Below are 24,541 nucleotides of genomic sequence, written 5' to 3'. Positions count from 1 at the left end.
TGCTTACGATCGGGGGATGAGAACCCCAGTGGGGCGGAGGTTCAGGTAGTCACCCAGAGTATCAGTCATATTCCCGTTCTACTCAAGTCACTGGTGTTTCCCCCACAGTCCTTTGAGTTCCTTTTTCCTCCTTTCCACTTTTAACACAGAAAAATGCACCCATGTTCCAGCGCATGGAGCCCTCATCTCTGCCTCAGGAGATCATTGCTAATGCCAAAGCCCTGCCTTATCTCCAGCAGGACCCGGTTCCAGGCCTGTGAGTATAACCAGGAAGCCCACAGCTCCCCTGCTTGCATTGTCACTTGTGTCATCAGGCAGACCCACAGATTCATTGCCTAGAAGTACCCGAGAAATAATACTAACTCTGAGATGAGTTGATGCGCCCCTCTCTGAAACAGAAGACAACATGTTGTATCTTTTTTTTTTTTTTAACTTTTTATGGTAGCCCTTTTAATATCTTTAAAATTTTTATTTATTTACTTAGTTTTGGTTGAGCTGGGTCTTCATTGCTGTTGTCAGGCTTTCTCTAGTTGCAGTGCAAAGGTTTCTCATTGAGGTGGCTTCTCTTGTTGCAGAGCATGGGCTCTAGGGAGCATGGGCTTAGTTGCCCCGTGACATGTAAAATCTTCCCTGACCAGGGATCAAACTCGCATTGTCAGGTGGGTTCTTAACCACTGGACCAGCAGAGAAGTCCAACGTGTTGTATCTTAAAATGGCTATTCAGCGGAGAGTAACAGAAAAGCAGAATGAGCACAATATTGGTGCCGTGGCCAGCTCGAGAGAGAGGGAGCCCTGTGAACGGACAAAGGAAGAAGGGGCTGTATTAGTATCACCACTTCACAGTGAAGAAACTGGTGGCTCAGAGAGATTCATTAAATCGTCCAAAGCCACATGGCTGGTAGGACGCTGAACTGGAATTTAAGTCTGTTATTTCTAAGCCCAGAGTCTTCCCTTTTTATCCGAAATGAACAAGAACCTTTTATCAGGCAAAACAATTTTTTTAAATTTTCTATATTGAAAGCAGAAACAAGACTCTAATTAAGGGTACCGGTTCTTCTGAGTTGTAAGCCTTAGCCCCAGTGTGGCCGTGAGTCATAAAGGATGTATTATATTATTATGTACACACCTCATGATAACACTCTCTCTCATTGCAAGCATGTAGTGAGTACTCAAAGGGCATGAGTCCATCTTCCCAGTGTAAATGGCATTTTGTGGTTGGTTGTGCTAGTGGTAAAGAATCCAGTTGCCAGTGCAGGAGACATAAGAGACATGGGTTTGATCCCTGGGTGGGGAAGATCCCCTGGAGGAGGGCATGGCAACCCACTCCAGTATTCTTGCCTGGAGAATCCCACGGACAGAGGAACCTGGCGGACTACACACCACAGGGTCGGACACGACTGAAGTGATTTAGTGTGCACGTGGTTAGTGAATTTTTTTCCAGTCTAGCTTTTATGGAACCAGTAAATCACTAAATATCATCACATCTTCAGTAATTATCAGAGGAGTGAAATCCCAGGCTTGGGAATGAGACCTCTGTCAGAACACCATTCGGAACCTCTCACACCTTGAATTTCCTTCTCCCTGTGGCGTTTTTGGCATTTTCCTTCTCCCTGAGATCTGTTTTTGAAAAGTTGTTTTCATAGGTCACAATCCACATTTGAAAGTGAAGAAAGATGACCAGGGCCATCGGTCATTTTTACAAAAACACGTGATGTGTTGAAGTAGCAAGTGTGGATTCTCCTGTCTACAGAAAACAAGTTCATGTTTCTCTTTGGTCTGTGCAGAAAGGTCAGGAGGTATGATCACTAGTACTATCTTCTTAGAAGAGTTTATGGTGTTTTTCAAGGGTCTTTGGCTTAGAAATAGAGGAAACCATCCCTCATCTAGATCTGTTTTGCCACAACGATTTGCTGTGCAAACTGTAACTCCCACCATTGGACCATCCCAGCCTCTCTGCCTTATGTTTATTGATCCATTTATTCATTGATTTGACCAATATTTACTGAGAGCCAGTGTAACCCAAAACTGGTTTAGTCACTGGGGATTCAGTCAACATGATCACAGTTTCCATGGACACAGTCCTTGAAATAGAAATTACAAGAGTTGTAACAGTTAAAATGCGTGTGTGGCGGGGAGCGGGGCGGTGGTGTCGGCTGTTGTGATGCTGTGTAAAGGAAGCAGCGCATGTAGTTTGAAGATTTGAGGAAGCTTCCCTGAGGAAGCAACATTTGAGTAAGACTCAGAAGCAAGCACTTCAAGAGATGAAATAAAAGTCGGGTTAAGTTTAAGGAACCTAAACTGTGTCATGATGGATGGTGCACAGAGAGATCAGAGGAAGTGGCAGGTGACAGATTTGGCAGGGCTAGGAGACAGAAGTTTAGTTTCATCCGAGGGTAATGGGGGACACAGTCATCAGAGTGACGTGATCAGGTTTCAGCTTTCCAAAGGTCATTCTTTAGTCTGGTGAGGGCTCAGTGGATTGGAGGAGACAGTTTGAGAGGTGGAACATCACCTGGTACATGACTGCAGTCGCGTGACTTATTAAAGACTGTGGCTTGGATTAATAGCAAATGGAGAGAGAGAGACCCAGATTGGAGAGGCAAGTCATACACAGAATGGGTCCGACTGGCTGCATGGCATGAAGGAGGGGAAGCAATCAAAGATGACCTTTGGGTTTCTGGCTTGAGCTTCAGGTAGATGACGGTCCATCTCCTGAATTGGAGACACATTCATGGAGCGGCGCTCGTGTTCCTCGGGACCAGCTGTGTTTCTCGAGCCCTGTAGTGTTCAAGTAGTGATTGCTCTGGGGGCAGCGTGGTGAACATGACTGGGCTCCTCTCTCACTGAGTTTACACCTGGTAGAAAAACAGACATGAAACAGAATTATCGGACAGAAAAAACTTGTCATTTCTGATGATTTAATCACAATTCTAGTAAGTACTAGGATGGAAAAAAATGCGTTATGATCTGAGTGCATGTGGGAGAGGGCTCTGACCAGTTTATCAGATAAGATTTCCTCAAGGAAGTGACTTTTAAGAAAAATTTTGAAGGATAAATTTAAAAAATGGCTTGCAAGGGACTGGCTGTTTGAGAAGCATGCTGTATGCTGGGAACAGCCTTTCTTAAGGTCCTGAGGCAGAAAAGGAGTCTGGCACATTGAACCAAATGTGGCTGAGAGAGCCTAGCATGTTGGACTTCAGGGAATAAGAGATAGTTATGCAAGAGAAGGGGCTTCCCTTGCAGCTCAATTGGTAAAGAATCTACCTGCCATTGAAACATGTATATTACCATATGTGAAATAGATTAGCAGTCCAAGTTCGATGCATGAAACAGGGCACTCAAAGTCGGTGCACTGGGACAGCCCAGAGGGATGGGATGGGGAGGGAGGTGGGAGTGGGGTTCGGGGTGGGGGACACATGTACAACCCGTGGCTGATTCATGTCAATGTATGGCAAAAACCACCACAATATTGTGAAGTAATTAGCCTCCAATTAAATTAATTTTAAAATAAAAAGGAAACATGCACAACAGAAGGAAAAAAAAGAATCTTCCTGCAGTACAGGAGACCCAGGTTCAATTCCTGGGTCAGGAAGATCCCCTGGAGAAGAAAGTGGCAACCCACTCCAGTATTCTTGCCTGGAGGATCCCATGGACCAAGAAGCCTGCCAAGACTACACAACTGAGAGACTAAACCATGCAAGAGGAGGATGTTCAGGCCTCTAGACTCTTCCCTAAGAACACTGAGGAGCTGGACAAGGCTTTCAAAGTAAGAGGGCACTCAGCATTCAAATTAGTCAAGTCTTCTTGCCTGGAGAATCCCAGAGACGGGGGAGCCTGGTGGGCTGCCGTCTACGGGGTCGCACAGAATCAGACACGACTGAAGCGACTTAGCAGCAGCAGCAGAATGTTGTTCAGTGATTTTAAGGGTCCTCTCTACCCATTAGGGACCCTGCAGTTACTCATTTTCTGTAGGACAGAAAGGGGCCCATTTCCTGTAGAGCTGTGCTCATCTGTTCCCTGTGTTTCTCAAGCCAAGGCCCGAGGAGGAGGAGGAGGAGGAGGATTGACATTTCAGCAGTTGTTTCAATAGCAGATGGCTCTCTCACAGTTGTGAAAATTCAGCAGAAGCCCTCACCGGCAGCAAGGGGACAGGTCGGGTGAAAAACCTGCTCTTCAAACCTTCCCCTGTGCTTCCAGTCTAATGAATTACTTTTAAGTAATTGGCAGTCCTTGCTCAGGCCTCAGATTTTCCAGTGGGTTCGAGAGTCTTACAGCCACAGACTCTGCAGCAACTCTTCCCATCTCATCTCTCCCTGCTGACCCCATTGCACTGAGAGCTGCTGCCGCGTCACTGACCACGTCCCTCTTCTAGAGATGAGGAAGCTCAAGCTGCATGCTTGCTTAGGGCAAAGCGGGTGCGTAGCAGTGAATGGCGACAGCAGCGGTGGCCATACTCTCAGGACAGGTTCTTGGCATTTTTTTTTCCCTAACTAGCCAGGTGGATCTCATTGGCTGACAGTGTCTGCAGGTACCAAACGGTGGTTTACTCATAGGCACATGGCAACAGGTCTCTGCACGTTTCATTCAGAGGCCCCCAAACACCTAGCCAACTTTGACCTTTTACCTCATCACCGTTGAAGCATCCTTCCACGTAGCCATCGACCCAGATGTTGTCGCCTCTTCAGCATCACCTCCGACATCATTCCACCCAGTTCATAAGCCAACACACACAGTATCTGGTACAGCGCAGTCCTTCAGTAAATGTTCATGGCATTCAGTTGTTTCATTTGGCCATGGATGTTGGCACAATAGAACCATACTCTTACTGAAAGTGGAGGAAATTTCTTAAAAGACCGTGACTGCTTAATATTTAAACAAACTGTTCACTGTTTAAACTATGGCATTTTTCTGCCGAAAGGAGAAGCTGAGCAGAAACAGGTTTACAATCTAGCATTGGTCTTCCATATGGCTGAGTGTGACAAATGATGTCATTTGTCACAGATATGCCAGTCGCCAGCAAAATGATGAATCATTCCAAATGCAGGTTGAAAACAGTGGTTTCTCTTTTCCAGTGTTCCCTCCCACTCCCATGCCCCCCAGGGCTAGCCACCTGTAAGCTGACAGGCTTACAACCTAGCCAAGGCTAAAGGGTATTGCCCTTTCTGGGAAGAAATTCTTGTCTGGGTGGGAATTAGTAATGGCAGTTATGTCATGACCGTTTCTCTCTCATGCACACATTACCTCTGAACGTGGCATTGCTTTGCAGGAGTGGCCGGAGTGCATACCCTTCGATGAGTCCACTCTCCCCGCAGGAAATATTCCAGTTGGCCTGTATGGACCCAGCTGATGATGGACAGTACCAGGAACAACAATCTCTGGTGAATAAATTCAAAAATTGCTTTCTTGGTTTCATGATCCCTTCCACTCTTTTTTTTTTTTTCATGTTCTATTCCATAACCATGATCCATCAGAAAAAAACACCTTTCTGATAATCCACCCAATTACCCTGGGAGTTTCCTGCCTTCTCCACTTTCCTGGCTGTTTCTCATATTCTCTGACAAATGCTCCCTCTTCAGGTTTTAAAACCCCAGAGGCCCCTTACCTGCTGCAGGAACTTATAATGCTTCAGGCCAAGCTCTCTTAGTTTGTGTCCCTGGGCTTCACATGGAGAAGCAGAAGTAACAAATGAAATCTTGCCTTTGATTGGGAGCCTTAGGATGAGTCATCATAAGAGTGAGTGGCACCAACCAGGCAGAGTCATGTGGCCTAGGAATGCCACCTGCCTCCTGAAGAACTCGGGGGTGGTCTGTACCAGTGACTAGCTGTCTGCTGGGAGAGGCAGGAGAATCTCATGCCTCTGCTCTGTGTGGATTCAGGAAAATTGGCCCTTGTGGTCACAATTCTATAAGATCAAATACATTCAAAGAGGGCCCTAAAATCACACTCGTGACCCTAAAGATTTTCATCAGCAGAAATGGGCAAAATTTCTAAGAACTCTGTTGAATAGAGTTTAAACTTAGAGATAAGAGGGCAGATGGAATTTTGGATTTTACTAATACAAAGCTAAAATAGGATTCCCAGAGATGACAGACTTTACTGTTATTAGTTCAGAAGCCGTGAGGTCAAGTTCCCTCTGGAGCTTTGAATTAAAGCCCAAGTGTTGATTGGTCTGGAGAGAAAAAGGGGTGAAACCTGACCTCTGCAACAGTCTATGTAGACAGTTTGTTTTAAGTGAGTTCCATGTCCCTTAGATTCTGATGCACCTGTGTTCTTCTCACCCCTTCATTTTTCCCCTGACCCCTCCCAGGGTATGCCTCTGCATACCCCAGAGCTTCCCGGATGGATGTGTGGGTGGAATGTGGGTATGGCCTGCTTGTGGGTGGCATGTCTGATGGGATGGGTACCCTCGGAAGGGAAGAGACACTTCAGTAGCACCAGCAAATGAGTGATTTCATTTCCTGTGACTGGGGAAACCTGGAGTTATGCGTGGCTGTCCTGGGGTGATCATCGGACCAGAGCCTCCCCTCCCCTTGGTGTGTGAGTGGCAGCCTGAAAGTGTTCTTGGTAAGGTAGGTAAAAATACCTGCAGTAATTCCCTGCCTTCCTCTCTGAGGAAATTAGCACCAAGGCCCTGGCCTAATTGGTACAGACAGTTTAAAGGGACCTCTCATCATTTTATGGCTTGCCTGGTGTTGTGTCTGCTAAGAAAAATCTCAATAATGTGTTCTTTCTTTCACAGGGAGACTTTATTGCATCATCCTTCCTGCAGGTTCCCCAGGGCTGGGCTGTAGTGCCAGGATTTTCTGGATCTGTGTTCATCTCATTGTCAGTCCTAGTGTCTGTAATCCAGTTCAGGTGTCAGCCCGTGCTACACACTCACCGCTGTGTACTCCTGTTCCACGTCCTGGGGCATGGCTGTGATCTGTGTGTGTCTTGCACCACCTCTGACACCCGTAGACTGCAGTATCGTTACCACACAGGCTGCAGCATTATCACGTTTCAGGTCGGACACGTGTACTATATAAAGCATACACTGCAAACACCATAACTTCCTCAAGTGCACGTATCCTGTCCCATGAAGGCAGTGCTTCCCATTCATACCAGGGACCCCGCAGCCAAATGGTCATGGAGGCCAAGGGGGTGTCTTTGACACCCTTACCTTTAACAGTACCCTACTCATACACCCATGTTTTTAGGGTGTCATTTCCTGAATATAAAATGCTCTTTTTCTGGTATAATCTCCAGATGTCCGAAATATTCCTAGCTCTCTCTGTTGGGTAGCCAGTATAAACATTTTTAAAGCAGCTTTACTCTCTATGCAGTGATACTAGCTGTCTATGTAGAGCATGGACATTTGCCAAACTAACATTCCTTAACCAGGATAATTCAATGATTTGGGCAGGAATCTAGAGATTTCCAATCCAACTTCTTAAAGCTCTCCAGTACAATAGCTACTGCCCACATGTGGTAAGTGAACACTTATAATGTGATTAGTCCAAACTGAGATATAAGTGTAAAATACATACCCATGTCAAAGACTTGGTGCCAAAAAATGTAAAATACCTTATTTTTATATTGATTATATGTTGCCACGAGAATATCTGTATATATTGGGTTAAACAAAATCTCTTGTTTCATATTTATTTTTGCTTTTTAAAATGTAATTACTAGGAAATTTTAAATTACATAAGTGGTTTGCAGCATATTTCTATTGGACTGCACCAGTCTAGAGCATTCTTGAAAGATGGCTACCCACACCCTTTTTTGGTTTTAGTCATAAGAAAGCTCTTAAAAGCATGTCTTAAGATTTCAGAAATTGGTGACTTTCCTTAAAACACTGCTTTCTATTTAATTGCCAAATTCTTCAGATTAAAAGAATAAACCCAATACTAGCAATTTACAGAAAGTAAATTTCACAAAGTGGTAAGATCTGTTGCATTGCTTAGTAATAATTAAGATGGTCCTTAACTAGAAAAGGTGATCTTTACCCCTTAATCCTAGTTAGAACTTTCTGTTTTGGGACATCTGGTATACCACATATGTGCACACAGAAACACAAACCTATATATGCCTACAACTGAGACCTTAGAGATGGATGTCTCTCTTCTGAAAGCCATTCTTCATATGGAGGAGGCAGAATCATCCACTGAAAGTGAGAAGCTATGGGATGGAATCAAGTCCCACAAGCTTGGCCGTGTGTTTATTTCTAGGAGCCAGAGGTTAGTGAATTAAAAAGCGTGCAGCCCTCTAACCATGGCATCTACCTTCCTTCGGACACCCAGGAGCATGCGGGCTCTGGGAAGGCATCCTCTATGCCACGCCTGACTGTGGATCCCCAGGTAAAAGGCAACCACCACTCCTATGTTCAGTGGCATCCTGGGCTGTATTGAATTGGTGGGTTATGAAAACACATCTGACATCTTCAGGTGAGCCCTTGACTTGCTCCCACGCCTCTCTAAGAGCTGGCTCATGGGCCTTCTCTATGGAGCATGCTCCTCCACACTGTGTTTTCAATGACAGTGTAGCCACAACAGGCCAGCCAGCAAAAGGGTGGGGCCTTGATGGTCTCCACATCCTCACAACTCCACTGGCTAGGCAAGAATACTCTCCAGGATGTTCCCCACGGGTTTTTTTCCTTCCTTTGCTCTGTTCCTGGCTCTTCTAGCACATATGCAGTTACTTACACACACAGCTCTGTGTCAGGACTGTCTGTCCTAACCAGCACAGACCACACCTCATCCCTTTGTCTGTTTTCCTGGCTTCTTTTTTTCTGTCTGTCTGTCTTACATCAAAGTTTTGACAGAGACAAGAAATTTTTGTGGATCTGTTTTAATATCTGTGGCAAATCAAACTGCCTGAGTTAAATGTGGAGCTGGGGTGGGACTGATGGAGAGAGCAATGCATTCTCAGGAGGCTTGCAGTATCTATTCAGTTACCAGCTCTCCTAAGCTCTAGCACAGTAGGGCAGCGCCTTCTCTGAGGGGGGCAAGATACAAAGAGGCAAAGCCATGCCTCTTGCATCGTGGAGACTTTCTGACAGTAGCCCTTATTTCAAAGCAGCTCAAGGTTCACGGCAGGTCCTGGCTGGGTCCCTGGGGTAGATGGCTCTGGGCAGCTTGCAGAGGACACTTAGCTCCCTGCTCCCCTGAGCATGACGAGGAGCCCTGCAAAGCCCGGTGACCATGTTAACGTAAAGATGCTTTCTGGAACAGCCTCCTCCAGCATGAGGTCTGAACAAGAGGGAGTCACGGGAGGTGACAGTTGGCAGTCTTCAACTGTCTCAGTCTTCTATCTTCCTTACTTTTAGACCATTTCAGTAATTAACCCATACCTTGTGTTCCTGGGTGGGGCGGGGGCTCATGTTTCCAGGTGGTGACAGACCCCAGCTCCATGAGACGTTCATTTTCCACCATTCGCGATAAGCGTTCGAATTCCTCATGGCTGGAGGAATTCTCCATGGAGCGAAGCAGCGAAAACACCTACAAGTCACGGCGCCGGAGTTACCACTCCTCCCTGAGGCTGTCAGCCCACCGTCTGAACTCTGACTCAGGTGAGAAGGTCTTCACTCTCTGCCGTGCTCCTGCTCTTGAAGGGCTGATCTGAAAAGAATTGAAAAATCATGGCAACAGAATCCAGATAAAAGGGTTATAGGAGTGAAGGAAGAATGCTCCTTAATAAAAGGGGTTCCCTATCTGACTCACATCATGAAACACAGCAATAAAACCCTCCCTAGTCATCGCAAAGGCTAATGAGATTTCTTTCTGCCAGACCAGGCTGTAGAAATCATGAAAGTGGAGGTTTCTCAAGGGCCTTCTGCAAACCACTCCTCTGCCTTAGGGATGTATTAGAGACCCCATGGCAGGCTCTGGGTTTCACCCAACAACTCCACTTCACCCCAGACAATGCTACCTGGAATCGGTTTATATATTTGAGTTTTGTTTTGTGTCTTAAGGGAAGGGGTCATATTGATAAAAACAGAAAATCACTAGTTTGGTTCAAGCTGTTCTTGAGCCAAATAGCTATTCAAGCTGTTTCTTCATTTTACTAAATGAAGAAAGATAAAAAAAACCAATGACATGCCCCATATCATAGGGCAGGTAAGTGGCAGAAAAGGAGCATGTGTGCTTAGTCCCTCAGCCGTGTCTGAATCTTTTCGACCCCATGGACTGTAACCTGCCAGACTCTTCTGTCCATAGGATTTCCCAGGCAAGGATACTGGAGGGGGTTGCCCTTTTCTCCTCCCAGCGATCTTCCTGAGTAGAAGTGAAATCCTTTGACTTCAGTCTCAGGACATTACAGTAACTATATCCATGATGTCATTCATTCAGTTCAGTTCAGTCGCTCAGTCGTGTCCGACTCTTTGCGACCCCATGAATCACAGCACGCCAGGCCTCCCTGTCCATCACCAACTCCTGGAGTTCACTCAAACTCATGTCCATCGAGTCGGTGATGCCATCCAGCCATCTCATTCTCTGTCGTCCCTGTCTCCTCCCGCCCCCAACCTTTCCCAGACCAGCATCAGAGTCTTTTCCAGTGAGTCAACTTGTCGCATGAGGTGGCCAAAGTATTGCAGTTTCAGCTTTAGCATCAGTCCTTCCAATGAACACTCAGGACTGATCTCCTTTAGAATGGACTGGTTGGATCTCCTTGCAGTCCAAGGGACTCTAAAGAGTCTTCTCCAGCACCACAGTTCAAAAGCATCAATTCTTCGGTGATCAGCTTTCTTCACAGTCCAACTCACATCCATTGCAGCCATGAAATTAAAATACGCTTACTCCTTGGAAGGAAAGTTATGACCAACCTAGATAGTATATTAAAAAGCAGAGACATTACTTTGCCAACCAAGGTCCGTCTAGTCAAGGCTATGGTTTTTCCCATGGTCATGTATGGATGTCATTCATAGCAGCTTCTTAATTCCCTTCCCCTAATGCCGTTTTCCTCCTAAAAAGTTACACACCCATGTTTAGGACATAGAGGATTCCTGGGCCACACTGCTGGCAAAGATTCTACCTTAATTATATCTAGCACAAACAGAAGCAGAAGAGAACAGTTGCATCCTTGGATTTGTAAGTCTTTCCAGTGACAACTTGCACACTTACCTCTTCACAAAAGGTTAATTTTCCAGCCTTTCTCTTCTGCTTCCCTTTCAGATCACCTGTTGACATGCCTGCAGAAGTCAGGGTCCTTGAGAGGCTCGGTCCCACGCTGTAAGAGTTGTTCAGCAGCCAGGATGGGCAGAGTTATGATTCACTGCTTTTTCATCTCTCATAGGCCACAAGTCTGACACCCACCGCTCAGGGGGCAGAGAGCGGGGACGATCGAAAGAGCGAAAGCATCTTCTCTCTCCTGACGTCTCCCGCTGCAACTCCGAGGAGCGAGGGACCCAGGCCGACTGGGAGTCCCCGGAGCGCCGTCAGTCCCGGTCTCCCAGTGAAGGCAGGTCACAGACCCCCAACAGACAGGTGAGCATGGAGGGGAAGCCAAGCCTCTGCAGGAAGACAGGGAAGGGCGGGCTTTTAACACTGGAAGCAAAATGTGTGCATCCAACACACACAGACCTCACCGTCACAGGAAATTATATCCATTGTGCACAGAGGTTAGCTACTTAATGCTTATGTATTCAGAAATGATATAAATTCACAGAAAATCAGAGAGTACCCCAAGAAAGACAGTGGTGTCTAGGGGTCAGTCCAACTGGGTCCTCAGAAATCAGTTACAAAGTCACAACAAATAAGTTCATAAATATCTCAGGCAGATTTCAGAGGAAAGGAAGATTTTTTAAGGCAAAAAAATGTATCTTTGACTAATTGCATGATCCTTAGTATTGGTTGGAATGGTGATTCCTCTCTTAACACAGGATACAAAAGATCACTCCAATTTCATTTATCTAGCTTCCAGCTATCCCAAGAGGAAGACCATCTCTCCTCCTGCCTTGTTCCTGAAACAAAGCCCAGTCTAAGAAATAGCTACCAGAGCTGTGTGAAAACATTCCCTGGCCCTGTTTTCCTCCTCACCGCCATCCCTGGCTCCCTGCCTTACCTCACTCCAAGGCTGTCAGAGGCCAGATGGTGGACCCACTCAGTGGCAGTGGGGAAGAGGAAGGGCTTCCATAGACAGGTTTTAGAGGCTGTTGAGAAGGGTACTTCTAGAGCAGTGGTGGCGCACTTCAGTGCAGAATGGAATCACCTGGGCTTGTTATAACTGCACATTCCTGAGACCTTCTGCTTCAGCAGTGACACCCACCAGAAAGGAGAACCCAGAAATCTACACTTGGAAGGACCCAAGAATCTCCCAGAAGATCTCGAGCAGGTGGCTCCTAGATCACACACACCTTGAGAAATGCCTCCCTGGAGGTCCATTTACCATCTCAGGGACCTTGGGGACTAGGTGAGCAGGTCAAGTCAGGCCTGAACCAGCAGATGAGTAGCTGGGTGTACGAGCTGAGCTAACATCAGCTCATCAACGAAAACACAGATGCAGAAGAAGAAGATGAGGGAAGGTATTTGCCATGTCCTGAGGTCCAGTTCCCAAGAACTTACCCCAGACAGAGCAACTCTAGGGCATTCATTCACCTTCCATGGAGTTGTCTCTCCTAAAACGTCAAGGCTTTCTTTTAGCATGCCACATGATAGAGAGAGCTTTCTGAATCTTTGCTACTTAATGTGTTTATTCCATGGAACAAACATCTGAGAGCTTGTTATTGGTAGAAATGAAGGGATCTCAGGCCCCAGCCAGACCTTCTGATGCCAGAGATGCGTGTGTGCTTATTGCTCAGTTGTGTCTGACTCTTTGCGACCCCATGGAACATAGCCCGCCAGGCTCCTCTGTCCATGGGATTTCCCAGGCAAGAATACTGGAGTGGGTTGCCATTTTCTCCTCCAGGGAATGTTCCCAACCCAGGGATCAAACCTGTGTCTTCTTCATTGTATGCAGATTCTTTACCCACTGAGCCATTAGGGAAGCACAGAGATGCATAAGCATGATGAAAGTTGACGCACCCAGTAGGACTGGCTCCTCAATCTCCTTTCATCTCTGCATCCCTGAGTGATTGTGATTGGTATTGCATTGGCCAAAAAGTTCGTTTGGGTGTTCTGTTACATCGTAATGAAAACCCCGGATGACCTTCTTGGCCAACCCAATAACAGAGGGGGTTCCAGTGGCTCTCAGTAGGAGGGGTTAGAGAGCTTAACCAGGTCCCAAGTAGGGAGGATGCCAAACCCAGACTAACATGCCATATTTCTCCTGCCACACAGGGCACGGGGTCCCTGAGTGAGAGCTCCATCCCCTCCATCTCCGACTCCAGCACCCCACGACGAAGTCGGCGGCAGCTCCCACCGGTCCCTCCCAAGCCTCGGCCCCTCCTTTCCTACAGCTCTCTGATGAGACATGCTGGGAGCATCTCCCCAGCAGCTGATGGGAGCGAGGGTGGCTCCCCACTGACCTCCCAAGTTCTGGAGAGCAACGACGCCAGCCTGCCCGAGTCTTCCAACCCCCGGCAGGGCCACCCCTCCCCACAGCGCTACATCTCCGAGCCCTACCTGGCCCTGCACGAAGACTCCCACGCCTCGGACTGCGGCGAGGAGGAGACACTCACCTTTGAAGCAGCCGTGGCCACCAGCCTGGGCCGGTCCAACACCATCGGCTCGGCCCCGCCCCTGCGGCACAGCTGGCAGATGCCCAACGGGCACTATCGGCGGCGGAGGCGCGGGGGGCCTGGACCGGGCATGACATGCGGAGCTGTTGGTGACGTCCTGAGTGACACGGAAGAAGATGACAAGTGCTAGAGGCTGCTCCCCCCTCCGATGCATGCTCTTCTCTCACGCGGAGAAAAACCAAGACCCGAATTGGGAAGCCGGTGCGGCCCGGGGGGGAGGAAGAGGGAGGAAGGAGCTGGAAGGACACCGCGCAGTTATCAGAGGAGAGGAAGGGAAGGACCAAAGGCAAACCAGTCAAACCCACCAAATCGCTGTATTTCCCTTTGCAAGATGGGCACTGCCATAGTTCTGCCTCTTTGCTGGGGAAAGAAAACACAAGAACAACGGAGGGTTATTCCCAGGGGAGAAGGGACACGCAGATGGCTTTGCCTCCCCTTGCCCCCTTCCCAGTTTTCTACAGCCGTTGGGGGGAAATTGAGCCGGCCTGTGTCTGTGCCCATTGCCCTGAGAAGCCTGGGAGATGTTCTGGCTCTTCCCCGGGGGAGTCGTGCAGACCCCAGGAGAGGAATCGCCTCCCGCACCAGCTCTTCCTCCTCAGCCAGCACCATGGCCACCAGGGCCACCGCGACAGCATCTCACGCGTTTCCCTGTGGCTTGCTTCCCCGCAAGGAGCACAGGCTAAGTTCAGGAGCATCGGATGTCAAGGATGGGAGGTGGAGAGGGAGGAGAGCAGCGAAGGGGAAGGGGTAAGGGTGCCGTGGTGGCAGCAGCAAGGGCTGGTCTGAATGACCCAAGCCATAGTCCGGCAGCCCTCACTGTAGAGGCAGGGGCGGAGATGCGGAGAGCTGGGGTGCTGGTCGCTACAGTCCTGTCTGAGCCTGTCACCTGCTCAGGAGGTGCAGTGTTCATTAGGATAGGCTAAGAGGTCCCCTTAGTCCAGGGAGGTGCCTGAGGCGCTCTGGTGATATTCTCAGAACATGTAACAATCGGTGTGGCCAGGACACCAGATGATGATAACAGAGTTCGGCCTTAGCGCCGGTGCCCCATGCCACAACAGGCTTCAGCCTGGGCGATGCCGGGCATAGGGGAGCCCTGGGAGGGGGAGCGGGTAAGCGTGGCGGGGGCACTTCAGGGACTCAGCAAGTCAGTTTTCCAACCAGTATGGAGGTAATTCGGTATGTGGAGTGGGGCGGCACCGTCTCGCACATACTGACTGAGTGTCAGCCCAGACTTTGGTCCACGAGCCAGGCCCATGCCGTGCCAAGGCCAGTGAGCCCCAGTGTCAGGGGCCTGGCCACCCCCCCAAGAGGGCCGCACACACCTCTACAAGGTGGGCTACACTTCACCTGCTAGGGACTTCCGTAGAGCTGAGAAGGGCCGAAACCAGAGACGCTTCAATAAGAGAATCTGTCTGAGTTTACTGAGGCGTTCCTGCGAGGGAGGGACTCTCGGGGACGGGCAGCTTCTGCGGCTGGTGTGTGGTTGAGGATCAGTGTGTCAGGAGTCTTTAAGGTGATGAGTAAATATACCTCAGCTTAGACCTGGGCTGCTGCTTCTAGCAAAGCAGGCTCTGGTGGGGCCTCAGAATACAAAGTGATAGGCCTGGAGCCCCGGTGGTCCTGAATACTCCCCTGGGCATGACCCCTCCCCAGAGTAGGAGCTGAGCAGAAGACAACCTCAGGACCTTCTTCCTAACCCCCCGAACTCAGAAGCATTGAGAAAGAGCGTCCTTTCTTGGCCGATCAGTGCTCCTTTCACTGTATCGAGTATCCATTCGGGGACCGTCCCTTTACTCCCCTCTCTAGTTCCCCAGCACCATCGCCATTAGGTGGAAGGATTTCCTGGAGGCGGGATACCAGGCAGGGCCCTCCTCCCCCAGCCAGGAGGGGACGGAGCCTGCCTCCTGGGGCTCTCCCTGGGGAGACTCCGAGGCTCCCTGGCTGAGATTACGGCAGATAAGCAGATAATACTCTATCCTCCTCCAGCCCTGGCAGACTTCACCTCTTAGGCAGGAGTAGTCGGTGGCTGTTATTTTTCTTATGAAATTGGGTTTTTTGGGTTTTGGGGGTTTTTTGCTTTGTTTTGTTGTTGAAATAGAAATAAGGTATCATCGTATCAGCTCTGAAAAGCCAGATTCAACGCTGCGGTTGCAAAATCATTTGTGATGGCCCTGCCTTCTGCCCTAGACAGGGATGGCGCTTCCTGGCTGCAGTCAGCCCCCAACCAAAGTAGTCCCCTGCAGGAGACCAGTGAGGCAGACACATAGGCCGCCCGCTCTGAAGCACTGTTTTCCCTTTCTTCTCCGGCTCAGCACACCCGTGTGCCCCAGGGGTCGTTGGGATTGGGACCGTGTAGCACCCAGACCCTAAGAGGTGGAGTTGTGACATGAGACTCAAGACGCGGGGCCTGTGCTGTCTTAAAGGTTTCCTCCGCTCCGTGTCATTTCCTGCCCAAGTGCTGCTATTATGGGCTGCTTTGCACAAAACTGCTTGCTTCCACCTTGGCAATGCAGCTTTCCCAGTGAGCCCGTTGCTCTGTGTTTTGAGAAAGGGCATTGCAATGACCCCTACGCCATGGCGACAGGAGACATGGAGGCTGGCAAAATTACCAGAAGTGGGATTGGCCTGCACACGACATTACAGACAGTGTGCTGTGCCGGGAAGCTTTCCTGGACACCTGAACTCCTTCAACTCACACTCACACAAGCACTTGGTCCCAGACAGGAGGGTATCACGCACCGTAGATTCAGGTCCCTGGCCAGCCCCCTGGGCTTTTTTGTTTTAGTACACATGAACTTACCAACTCCTCTCTTTTATTCCACTTCCCCTGACTGAGAAATTAGATTCCTTATCCTTTAGCCTGCATTTGCCCTTCTATTAAAACCAGAAAATAAAAGGCAATTTTCTGTTAAGTCACGGAACACATTAGCATAATCTTATAATGGTTTCCTTCCACCTCTGAATAAATATGAACCCAAACCTTGCCTGTCACAACCAACCAGGAGATCCATTCCTGGGTAGCAGATTCTGCCTCTTTGCTTTGGCAAGAGGCCCTCTTTGAATCACAAAACCTCTGCTTCTCTTTGCACTAAGAAATATGGCAGCAACTTGAAAAATTCCAGGTAGACCACTAGCTTGCTTGAGGCACACAGCATGATCAAGCTTCGTACTGTAGGTCCCCTCAGAAGAGTCTTTGGCTACATGTCCGTTTTCCTTTGCTAATATCCCCTCAAAATAAGAAGGGAGGTGATGGGGAAAAAAGGAAAGAGAAGGAAAAGAAACCAAGGCGCAGAGAGATTCTAACTAGCTTTGTGTTTAGATACTCCTCTCTTCACTTAAGGCTCCAGATAGACTTCTGGTGGGAAATTCTTCTCTCTTTATATATGTACGTGCCCCTCTGCCAGTCTGGGTCGCCAAGGGGGCCAAGTGCCAGCAGACCTTCAGACAAGGGGGTGGAGCTCTAGGCCAAGGTGCCCTGTGAGCTGGGGTCAGGATAGAACCACCTACACTGTGAAGGGACGGCACCCTTGAGGGTCCCCCACGCTCAACATGAACCATGAGCACAGCTGCCCAGTGTGGGGCTGCGTCCTTTTCTAGCTGAGCAATCTCTTTCTGTTCTGGGGTTTGCTTCTTGCCATTCAGCGTTCCTATGAGGTTCTGAGATCCCTGATACTACCAGTTCTCTGAAGCCGAGCTCCAGATCTGGTTTTGCGAAGACCCCATGTTCCACCACCTGGCCGGTGCGCATCCTCCATACCCATCCTCTTCTGCGTGGGCTTTGTGACGAGTCTGGGTGTCCTCCCAGCAGAGCCCCCATCTTGCCATGTACGAGCAGTGACGTGGCTCCCGAGAAGGTTTTGTGTGTGTGCTTAGTTGGCTCAGTCATGTCAGACCCCATGAACTGTATAGCCCACCAGGCTCCTCTGTCCATGGAATTCTCTAGGCAGGAAAACTGGAGTGGGTAGCCATTCCCTTCTCCAGGGGATCATGTTAAGTCCACTCAGTCCAAGCTTATCTGCTGACCTAGCTGCTTCTGCTGGGCTCTCTGCCCTTTTGGGCATGCTTGAGTCTCATGAAATACAGTCAGGGACTCACCTGGTGATTATTCATGAGATGATCTGAAACAGTATAAGCTCTAAAACTGCTGCTGGTGTGTATAAAAATGTGCACATACTCGATGAATGCCCATTGCAGGGAAATGAGGTCTCTCCTGGAATAATGAAACAAAATTGAATAATTCTGATGTTTTAAGAAAGTTTGCATTTTTTTTTTTTTCACTACATCCTTATTTCTAAAGCCTGCTCTGGATGTGTCATTTTTGGATAGAATATTTCTTTAGTGGGTCACGCCAGGGATAAATTGAGAAATTCTTTAATTTCTTACTTCCTCTTATAAGGTTGGATTGGAAAAGGGCATATGTGTCACAGGAGGGGAGCAGAAAGTCTCCTCTTGCGGGGATTTTATGAGACCTGAAGATTAAGGAACTCTGACTGCTGTTCTTACCAGTTTCATGTCTGTTGATGTTTTGTGATCCTCAAAGGCCCAACGCCAGTGTATGCAAAAAATCAGGGTGAGGAGAGACATGTCCATGCCTTGGGGTAGATTGTTCTTCACTTGCTTCTCATCTACCCTGTCCATCTTTCTCTCCTGAATTCCAGAACACTGAGCACTGTTCTGGAGTTTCAGGAGGGGACTTTATGCTGTCAGAAAGGACGATGACACGGGCCCCCTGCGAGTGGACAATTGGGGCATGATGGTTTAACTCCAGACACCCAGAAGGAGTCAGGTCCAGATTTGGATAACTATATATCCACACTAGAGACTCTTATTTTAACAAAAGCCAAACGAGATGAACTCAGGAGTTATGACCCAACCTTTCCATGAGGCGATCAGAGGAGATCCTACATGAATAAACACTGCCCCTGTCAGCCGTGTGGACATTTTGATTTTTGTTTTTTCCTCTCTGAATCACCCAGTACTTTGTAGCCAGGTCTAATAACCGGACAGAGCAGCAGCCAATGGTTCTCTGCTGACTCCAGGGGCAGGCTCACCTCCAGCCTGCCACAGTGATTGTCAGCTGCCATGTGCTGCAATTCACCCAATCAGAGAACACAGACAACCACTTGTGGGGTCAGGGGACAAAAGACTAGGAAAAGACAGAACCATCTTTGGTATCTGAGGGCTGTTTTTTCTTCTCTTGAGTCCATTCTGCTTTGAGCCTCTGAAGCTTATGCATCTTAGAGAGATCACTCCAAGCCAAAGAGAACAGATTAATAGATTCTCCCATCCCACCCAAGGGCCTGGAATGCTGCCCTTAAAATTCACACCAGTTAAGAAGCAGGACTGGAACTCAGATTAAAGTCTCACCATGTTGCTGGGGTGTCCCCAAACTGCCTATTTTTATAATCTTGTTTCCCTCTACTCCCTCGCCACCCCATGCCAAAAACATGGCGAGTATCTTGACCTTCTAAACGCGAGATTTTATAATAAGCTGTGCTATTATGTAAATTGGAGAAGGAAATGGCAACCCACTCCACTGTTCTTGCCTGGAGAATCCCAGGGACGGGGGAGCCTGATGGGCTTCCGTCTATGGGGTCACACAGAGTCGGACACGACTGAGGTGACTTGGCAGCATTATGTAAATTACTGAGTTTGAATTCTTGTTTCTGGGGGTTTGAAAGAGTTGAGTAGATCAAGTAAAAAGAGAAAAGGGGATTTGTGTTTAATTTGGATTTTGTTTTGGTTTGGCTAGTTGCACATTTTGGTAAAAGACCTACTCTAGAACAGCAGAGAGGGATAAATATGTGCTCTGCAGTGTTTCTGAATTAGCTTTTCTTTAGGAATTAATTTCTGTCCAGTTTAATGATGTGATACTTAAGTCAAAAATCTGAGGTTACACAGTACCAAATCTAGCTTCTTTCTCTGGTTTCCTTTTTATCTTCTTTTTCCTTCTAAGTCAGATTTTGTCTCTTGTTTCTTTTCCTTTCAGGGACTTAATATGTTATCTTGAATACTGAAAAACTATGAAAACAGGGAAAGCCCAGGAAATAATAAAATGGATGTGGGATTTTTATAGGATATCTTTAATAAATACAAAATTTATGTCTTTATGAAAAGATTAAAAAACTTTTAAGGGCATAGTAATTGGGGAAATGAAAATGACTGGAAGTCAAAAATCATAAATGCTACTCTAGCCTTCTATGGAAACTTATGCCTTCAGCATAAGTTTTCCCTTATTGGGAAAATTAAAGTACTAATGCTCGGCTATCGTGGATATGTCAAGTGTTTGGAAGTAAGTTAATAACTCAGCGTTTTAATAAAGCACGTGTTCTCTACAAATCAGTTTAGAAAAGCCTTCACTCCCTATATTCCATTTAGTCTTGGCATTGCTCTAAGCATTTTTTTTTAAGAAACTTCATGTTTAGTGAAACCTGAATCCAGTATTTGCTTTAATTTCACCCTCTGTTTTTTCCCATCTTCCCCTTCCTCCTTTTCTTCGCTTTCTAACAACAACAGAAATCCAGACTTTCTTGTTTTTAATCCAGGAAGACAGCTGAGGATTCAGAGCTTCCCAGTGCCATCTTTGTGGACACTGAGCCAGTCTTATGTCAGATGCTCACAAGCTAACTCGTAGGATCCTCCTGAGTCACCTGCTCCTACTCAGCACTGGAAATCTGGATGGCGCTTTCTGTGTGTGTGTGTGTGTTCTGCCAGTTTGTCAGAGATAAGAATGGATTTTTCTCTGTGTTCTGGACCAGATTCTAGAATGTATACCAGGCAGTACCACTTCCTTCTTGGTTCACTCAGAGGAGGACCCCCCAACCTGCAAGGGGACTAAGTCAAAGCTACCAAATTCAACTTTGACCTTCTCTGGTGACTTGGTTTTCTTTCCAATACTCTAATTTCTTCTAGTGATGGCCTGCATCACACCAAGAACCGCCACTCAAAGCAAGCCTATTAGATACCTTGATAAGGGATGAGCAGGAAAAAACACACTCCAAAACTTCAAAGTGCCATTAATCAACTTTTAAAAATAAAGGTAACAGGAAATGAGGGCTAAACAATGTACTCTAACTGCCAACTAAAGTCTACTGTAGTCTGGTCTTAGTTACATTTGATATGGAGCTATATAGTGTTAAGCAGATTCCAACAGATTTAGTAAAAACATAGGTATTTTAATGGCTACCAATGGAGATATATACTTAGCCTGCAGGCCAAACGTCAATCAGTGTTTTTCTATCCTGGGGTTTTGTCACCAAGCCAAAATTTATACAAAGCCACCCTAAGTGCTGCTGATTGCAGAGGAACCTCCCTCTTGGTGGCATTAGAGAGCTGTCCAGCCAGCTCCACTCAAACTGAGTCCATGATTTGGAATTCACGCATAAAAACAAATGGAGGAGAAAAATCTAACGAAGTTAGTGTGCGGAGCATCTCATAGCTGGGCCGAGTCGGGTATAGGTGAGGAAAACAAACTCTAGAACAAAGTCAAGGTTAAGGTGGAAAATACCAGCTGGTCCCAGAAAGAGGAAAGCATGTGACCTGGGATCCTCATTTATGCCAGATCAGGGACCAACTTGTTAACAGGGAAGGCATGTGACCTGGGATCCTCATTTATGCCAGATCAGGGACCAACTTGTTAACAGGGAAGGCATGTGACCTGGGATCCTCATTTATGCCAGATCACAGACCAACTTGTTAACAGGCTACTAGAGACGGCTTCTTTCCACTCTAAGTAGTGGGTTTAAAGGCCTCAGAGGATTCATAGAGCCCTGGAAAATATTTTCCAGGCTTGGGAGATGGAGAGAAAGGAGCTTCTTGCTTTCAAGCAGCCTGAAGACAATCTCAGTGACTTTAGCTGCTCTTTGATAAAGTAGTGCCAACAGTGGACAGATTTCTTTGACCTTCCTAGTGGCACAAGTGTCCTGGGAGGGGAGAGGGAGGAGGGGAGGGGAGAGGGAGGAGGGGAGGGGAGAGGGAGGAGGGGCGGTGAGCGGCACAGGAGAGGAGTCTTATCATCAATAAATGTCAGACTCCACACGGCACTCTGCTAGTAGCCTCAGAGGATAACGTTGCTAGGAAGTGGGCAACAAGGTGTTCGGGTCAAACCCTCTGTCCTTTGGGATCCAAAGTGAGGACATTCTCCCCCTTGGTTTGCTCTTGGAGGATGCGCACATCAGATGGGATCGAGAGGGAAACTGGGTGCTCTGCCTTAGGCTGTTAAACGCTGCCACCTGTGTTACAAAACACATGCGAGTCAAGGCACTCCAGACGCTTCCTTACAGGCAGCATCCACTGCGGTGTGGCGTGCCAGCCTGACGCCCCTTCAGTGACCGCGTGTGACTGGCAGCCAGTGCTGGCCCGCCCACAGTATCAGTGCAGCTCACCCAAAGCCAGAGTTCAGCACTGCATGTTGACCAGGTGGATATCCTGTAACATAGATGCTCGTTTGGATCCAAAAGGAAAACCATTAAAAATTAAAGAAAGACAAACAACTTTAATGTTTCCTTGGGAGGTGTGGTCCAAGAAAATAAATAAAACCTTGTTGTAAAGAATTCATCAGCCTGATTTCCTTCACTCATTCAATGTGTTTCTTTGAAAGTGAAGTCGCTCAGTCGTCTCCAACTCTTTGCAACTCCATGGACTGTAACCTACCAGGATCCTCTGTCCATGTGATTTTCCAGGCAAGAGTACTGGAGTGGGTTGCCGTTTCCTTCTCCAGGAGATCTTCCCGACTCAGGGATTGAACCAGGGTCTCCTGCATTGCAGGCAGACGCTTTACCGTCTGAGCCACCAGGGAAACCATGTGTTTCTTTGCTCCCACTCAAAAAGGAGATCGTGGGAGTGAAACTCTGCTGTCAGGGATGCTTCGCGAGGCAGGGGGGATGAGAGTGGCAACAGCTTCCAGATGTGGATGTCTGCTCAGCCCATCTGGTTACGAGGAATTACAAGGTTTCCCAAAGTTCAAGGACATCGTGTCCTAGAAGATTTTCTTCTATCATAAATGTTCGTCTTAGAAGAAATAAAAAACAAACAACTGAACAAACTAGTTCCCTGAAGCTGAAAAAGCTGGGCAGATTTTTCTGATCAGAAAAATACCATCTCCGGGGGAAGAATTTAAAAACAGGCGGGAAGCTTCTCTGGTGGCTCAGTGGTAAAGAATTTACCTGCCAGTGCAGGAGACACAGGTTTGATCCCTGGTCCAGGAAGATCCCAAATGCCCATGGGGGTAACTAAGCCCATGCACTAGAACTACCGAGTCTGTGTTCTAGAACCTGGGGACCAACTCCTGAGCCCACATGCCATGACTACAAAAGCCTGAACGCGCCAGAGCCTATGCGTCACAAGACAAGCCACTGCACAGGGCCACTGGCGCAATGAAGAACGTGTCCGATTACGGATCAGATCAGAAGAGAAGCCACTGCGGTGAGAAGCCCCTGTGCTGCAAGTAGAGAGAGTAGTCCTGCTCACCGCAGCTAGAGAAAAGCCTGTGCAGCAGTGAAGACCCAACACAGCCAAATAAAATTTTATACATACACACACACACACGCACACATAGCTTAAAAAAGGCAGAGAACCTCTTTATGGAACACAGGGCTTCATGAATAAAACTATAATCAACCTCCCTCCCAAAAGGGAGGGAAGATTATGGGATACCAACTTAGCTACCAAGTTCAGGAGGGAGCAGACGCCCCAGGATTTCAGGAAATGTCCATTCTTCCCTTCCACTCATATCATCCCTCCTCTAACATCACGGCTCCTTTAAGAATCAGTCCCTGGGTTCCGTGACCCCTTTGAGTTTCCACGCTGAGAACAACTTTTTGTCTCATTCTCCCCATCATCATCTCTTACTCCTAGTATTGGGTTTATTATTTTAATCTGAATAACTCTTTTATCAATTAAATAGAACCCAGAATTCTAGGGTAAGCCCCCCATTTTTGCAGTTCCATCAAAAATAAACTCTGAAGCCCTAAGAAAAATAATTTTGTTAAGTGAGAATTATTGCACCATATTTTTGGATAGTTTTGACTGTGAGAAAACGGCCTAGGTCCTTGCAGGCTGGATTGGAAATCTCTGAATTCCTGTCCAACTCAAGCTTTGTGTTTTCTGGTCACAGTGCCTTTTCCATGGCCTCCATCACTGTGGGAGCTGGGAAGAGTGAGTGTCAGCCACATTCTTCCTTACCCACATTCTTTTAGGTATTACCAGTTGGTTTGATCAGGCAAAGGGTGGTTGGTAAGGAATTTCCACAGGGTTTGTTTGGTTCCCTTTTCGTCTAGACCTTAGGTCCATAGTATTTCACAGGGTAATGGCACTAGGGAACATACATAAACAGACACTATTCTGAACTTCTTTCTGGTGCTTCTGTATTATGATACTGAGCATCTCTTGGTTACCCTAACACATGACCTTTAACCTAAATTTTCTACAATATTAAAAACTTGTTTTGTATGCCAAGTTCCTTTGCTGATAAGCTAGGAAAGCTCCCATACCAAATACCAAGATGTCAGTTCCTTAAACACAAAATATTGGGATGAGGTCACAGGTGTAGATGGCTCTAGAACATCTCAAGCATATGAAGCAGACAAAGAAGAGAGGCTACAAACACAGGTGCTGGAGTCAGACCCAACTGAGTTCAAATATGTGCACCGCCATTCAGGACCTGTGGGCCCTTGAGCAAGCCACTTAACCTAACACTTTCTTCATCTTTAAAATGGAACAGTAAGAACTTCCCCAGTGGTCCAGTGGTTAAGACTTCACCTTCCAATGCAGGGGGTGCAAGTTCAATCCCTGATCAGGGAACTAAAATCCTACATACCTTCTGTCCAAAAACCCAAAACATAAACCAGAAGCAATATTGTAACACATTTAATAAAGACTTTAAAAATG

General features: G+C 47.4%; 1 protein-coding gene and 1 long non-coding RNA gene across 2 annotated transcripts; both read left to right on the top strand.

The window, feature by feature from the left end:
• Nucleotides 1–146: 146 nt before the first annotated feature.
• On the top strand, nt 147–8,326 carry LOC148775101 (uncharacterized). Its single transcript, XR_016039469.1, has 3 exons — nt 147–256; nt 5,267–5,378; nt 8,211–8,326. It is a non-coding gene; the product is annotated as an uncharacterized LOC148775101 (long non-coding RNA).
• Nucleotides 8,327–9,456: 1,130 nt separating this feature from the next.
• Nucleotides 9,457–14,338, top strand: LOC148775100 (voltage-dependent R-type calcium channel subunit alpha-1E-like). The gene is made up of 4 exons (XM_088844920.1): nt 9,457–9,550; nt 11,151–11,207; nt 11,272–11,462; nt 13,254–14,338. Exons 1-4 carry the CDS (start codon nt 9,457–9,459, stop codon nt 13,782–13,784), a joined length of 873 nt encoding a protein of 290 aa, XP_088701046.1. The 3' UTR covers nt 13,785–14,338.
• Nucleotides 14,339–24,541: the final 10,203 nt, after the last annotated feature.

This window comes from Moschus berezovskii, chromosome 17 (genome assembly GCF_049115385.1).
Source record: "Moschus berezovskii isolate FMDL1 chromosome 17, NW_MosBer_1.0, whole genome shotgun sequence".
In the NCBI taxonomy this organism is placed as follows: Eukaryota; Metazoa; Chordata; class Mammalia; order Artiodactyla; family Moschidae; genus Moschus; species Moschus berezovskii.
This window is presented reverse-complemented; position numbering and strand designations above follow the sequence as displayed.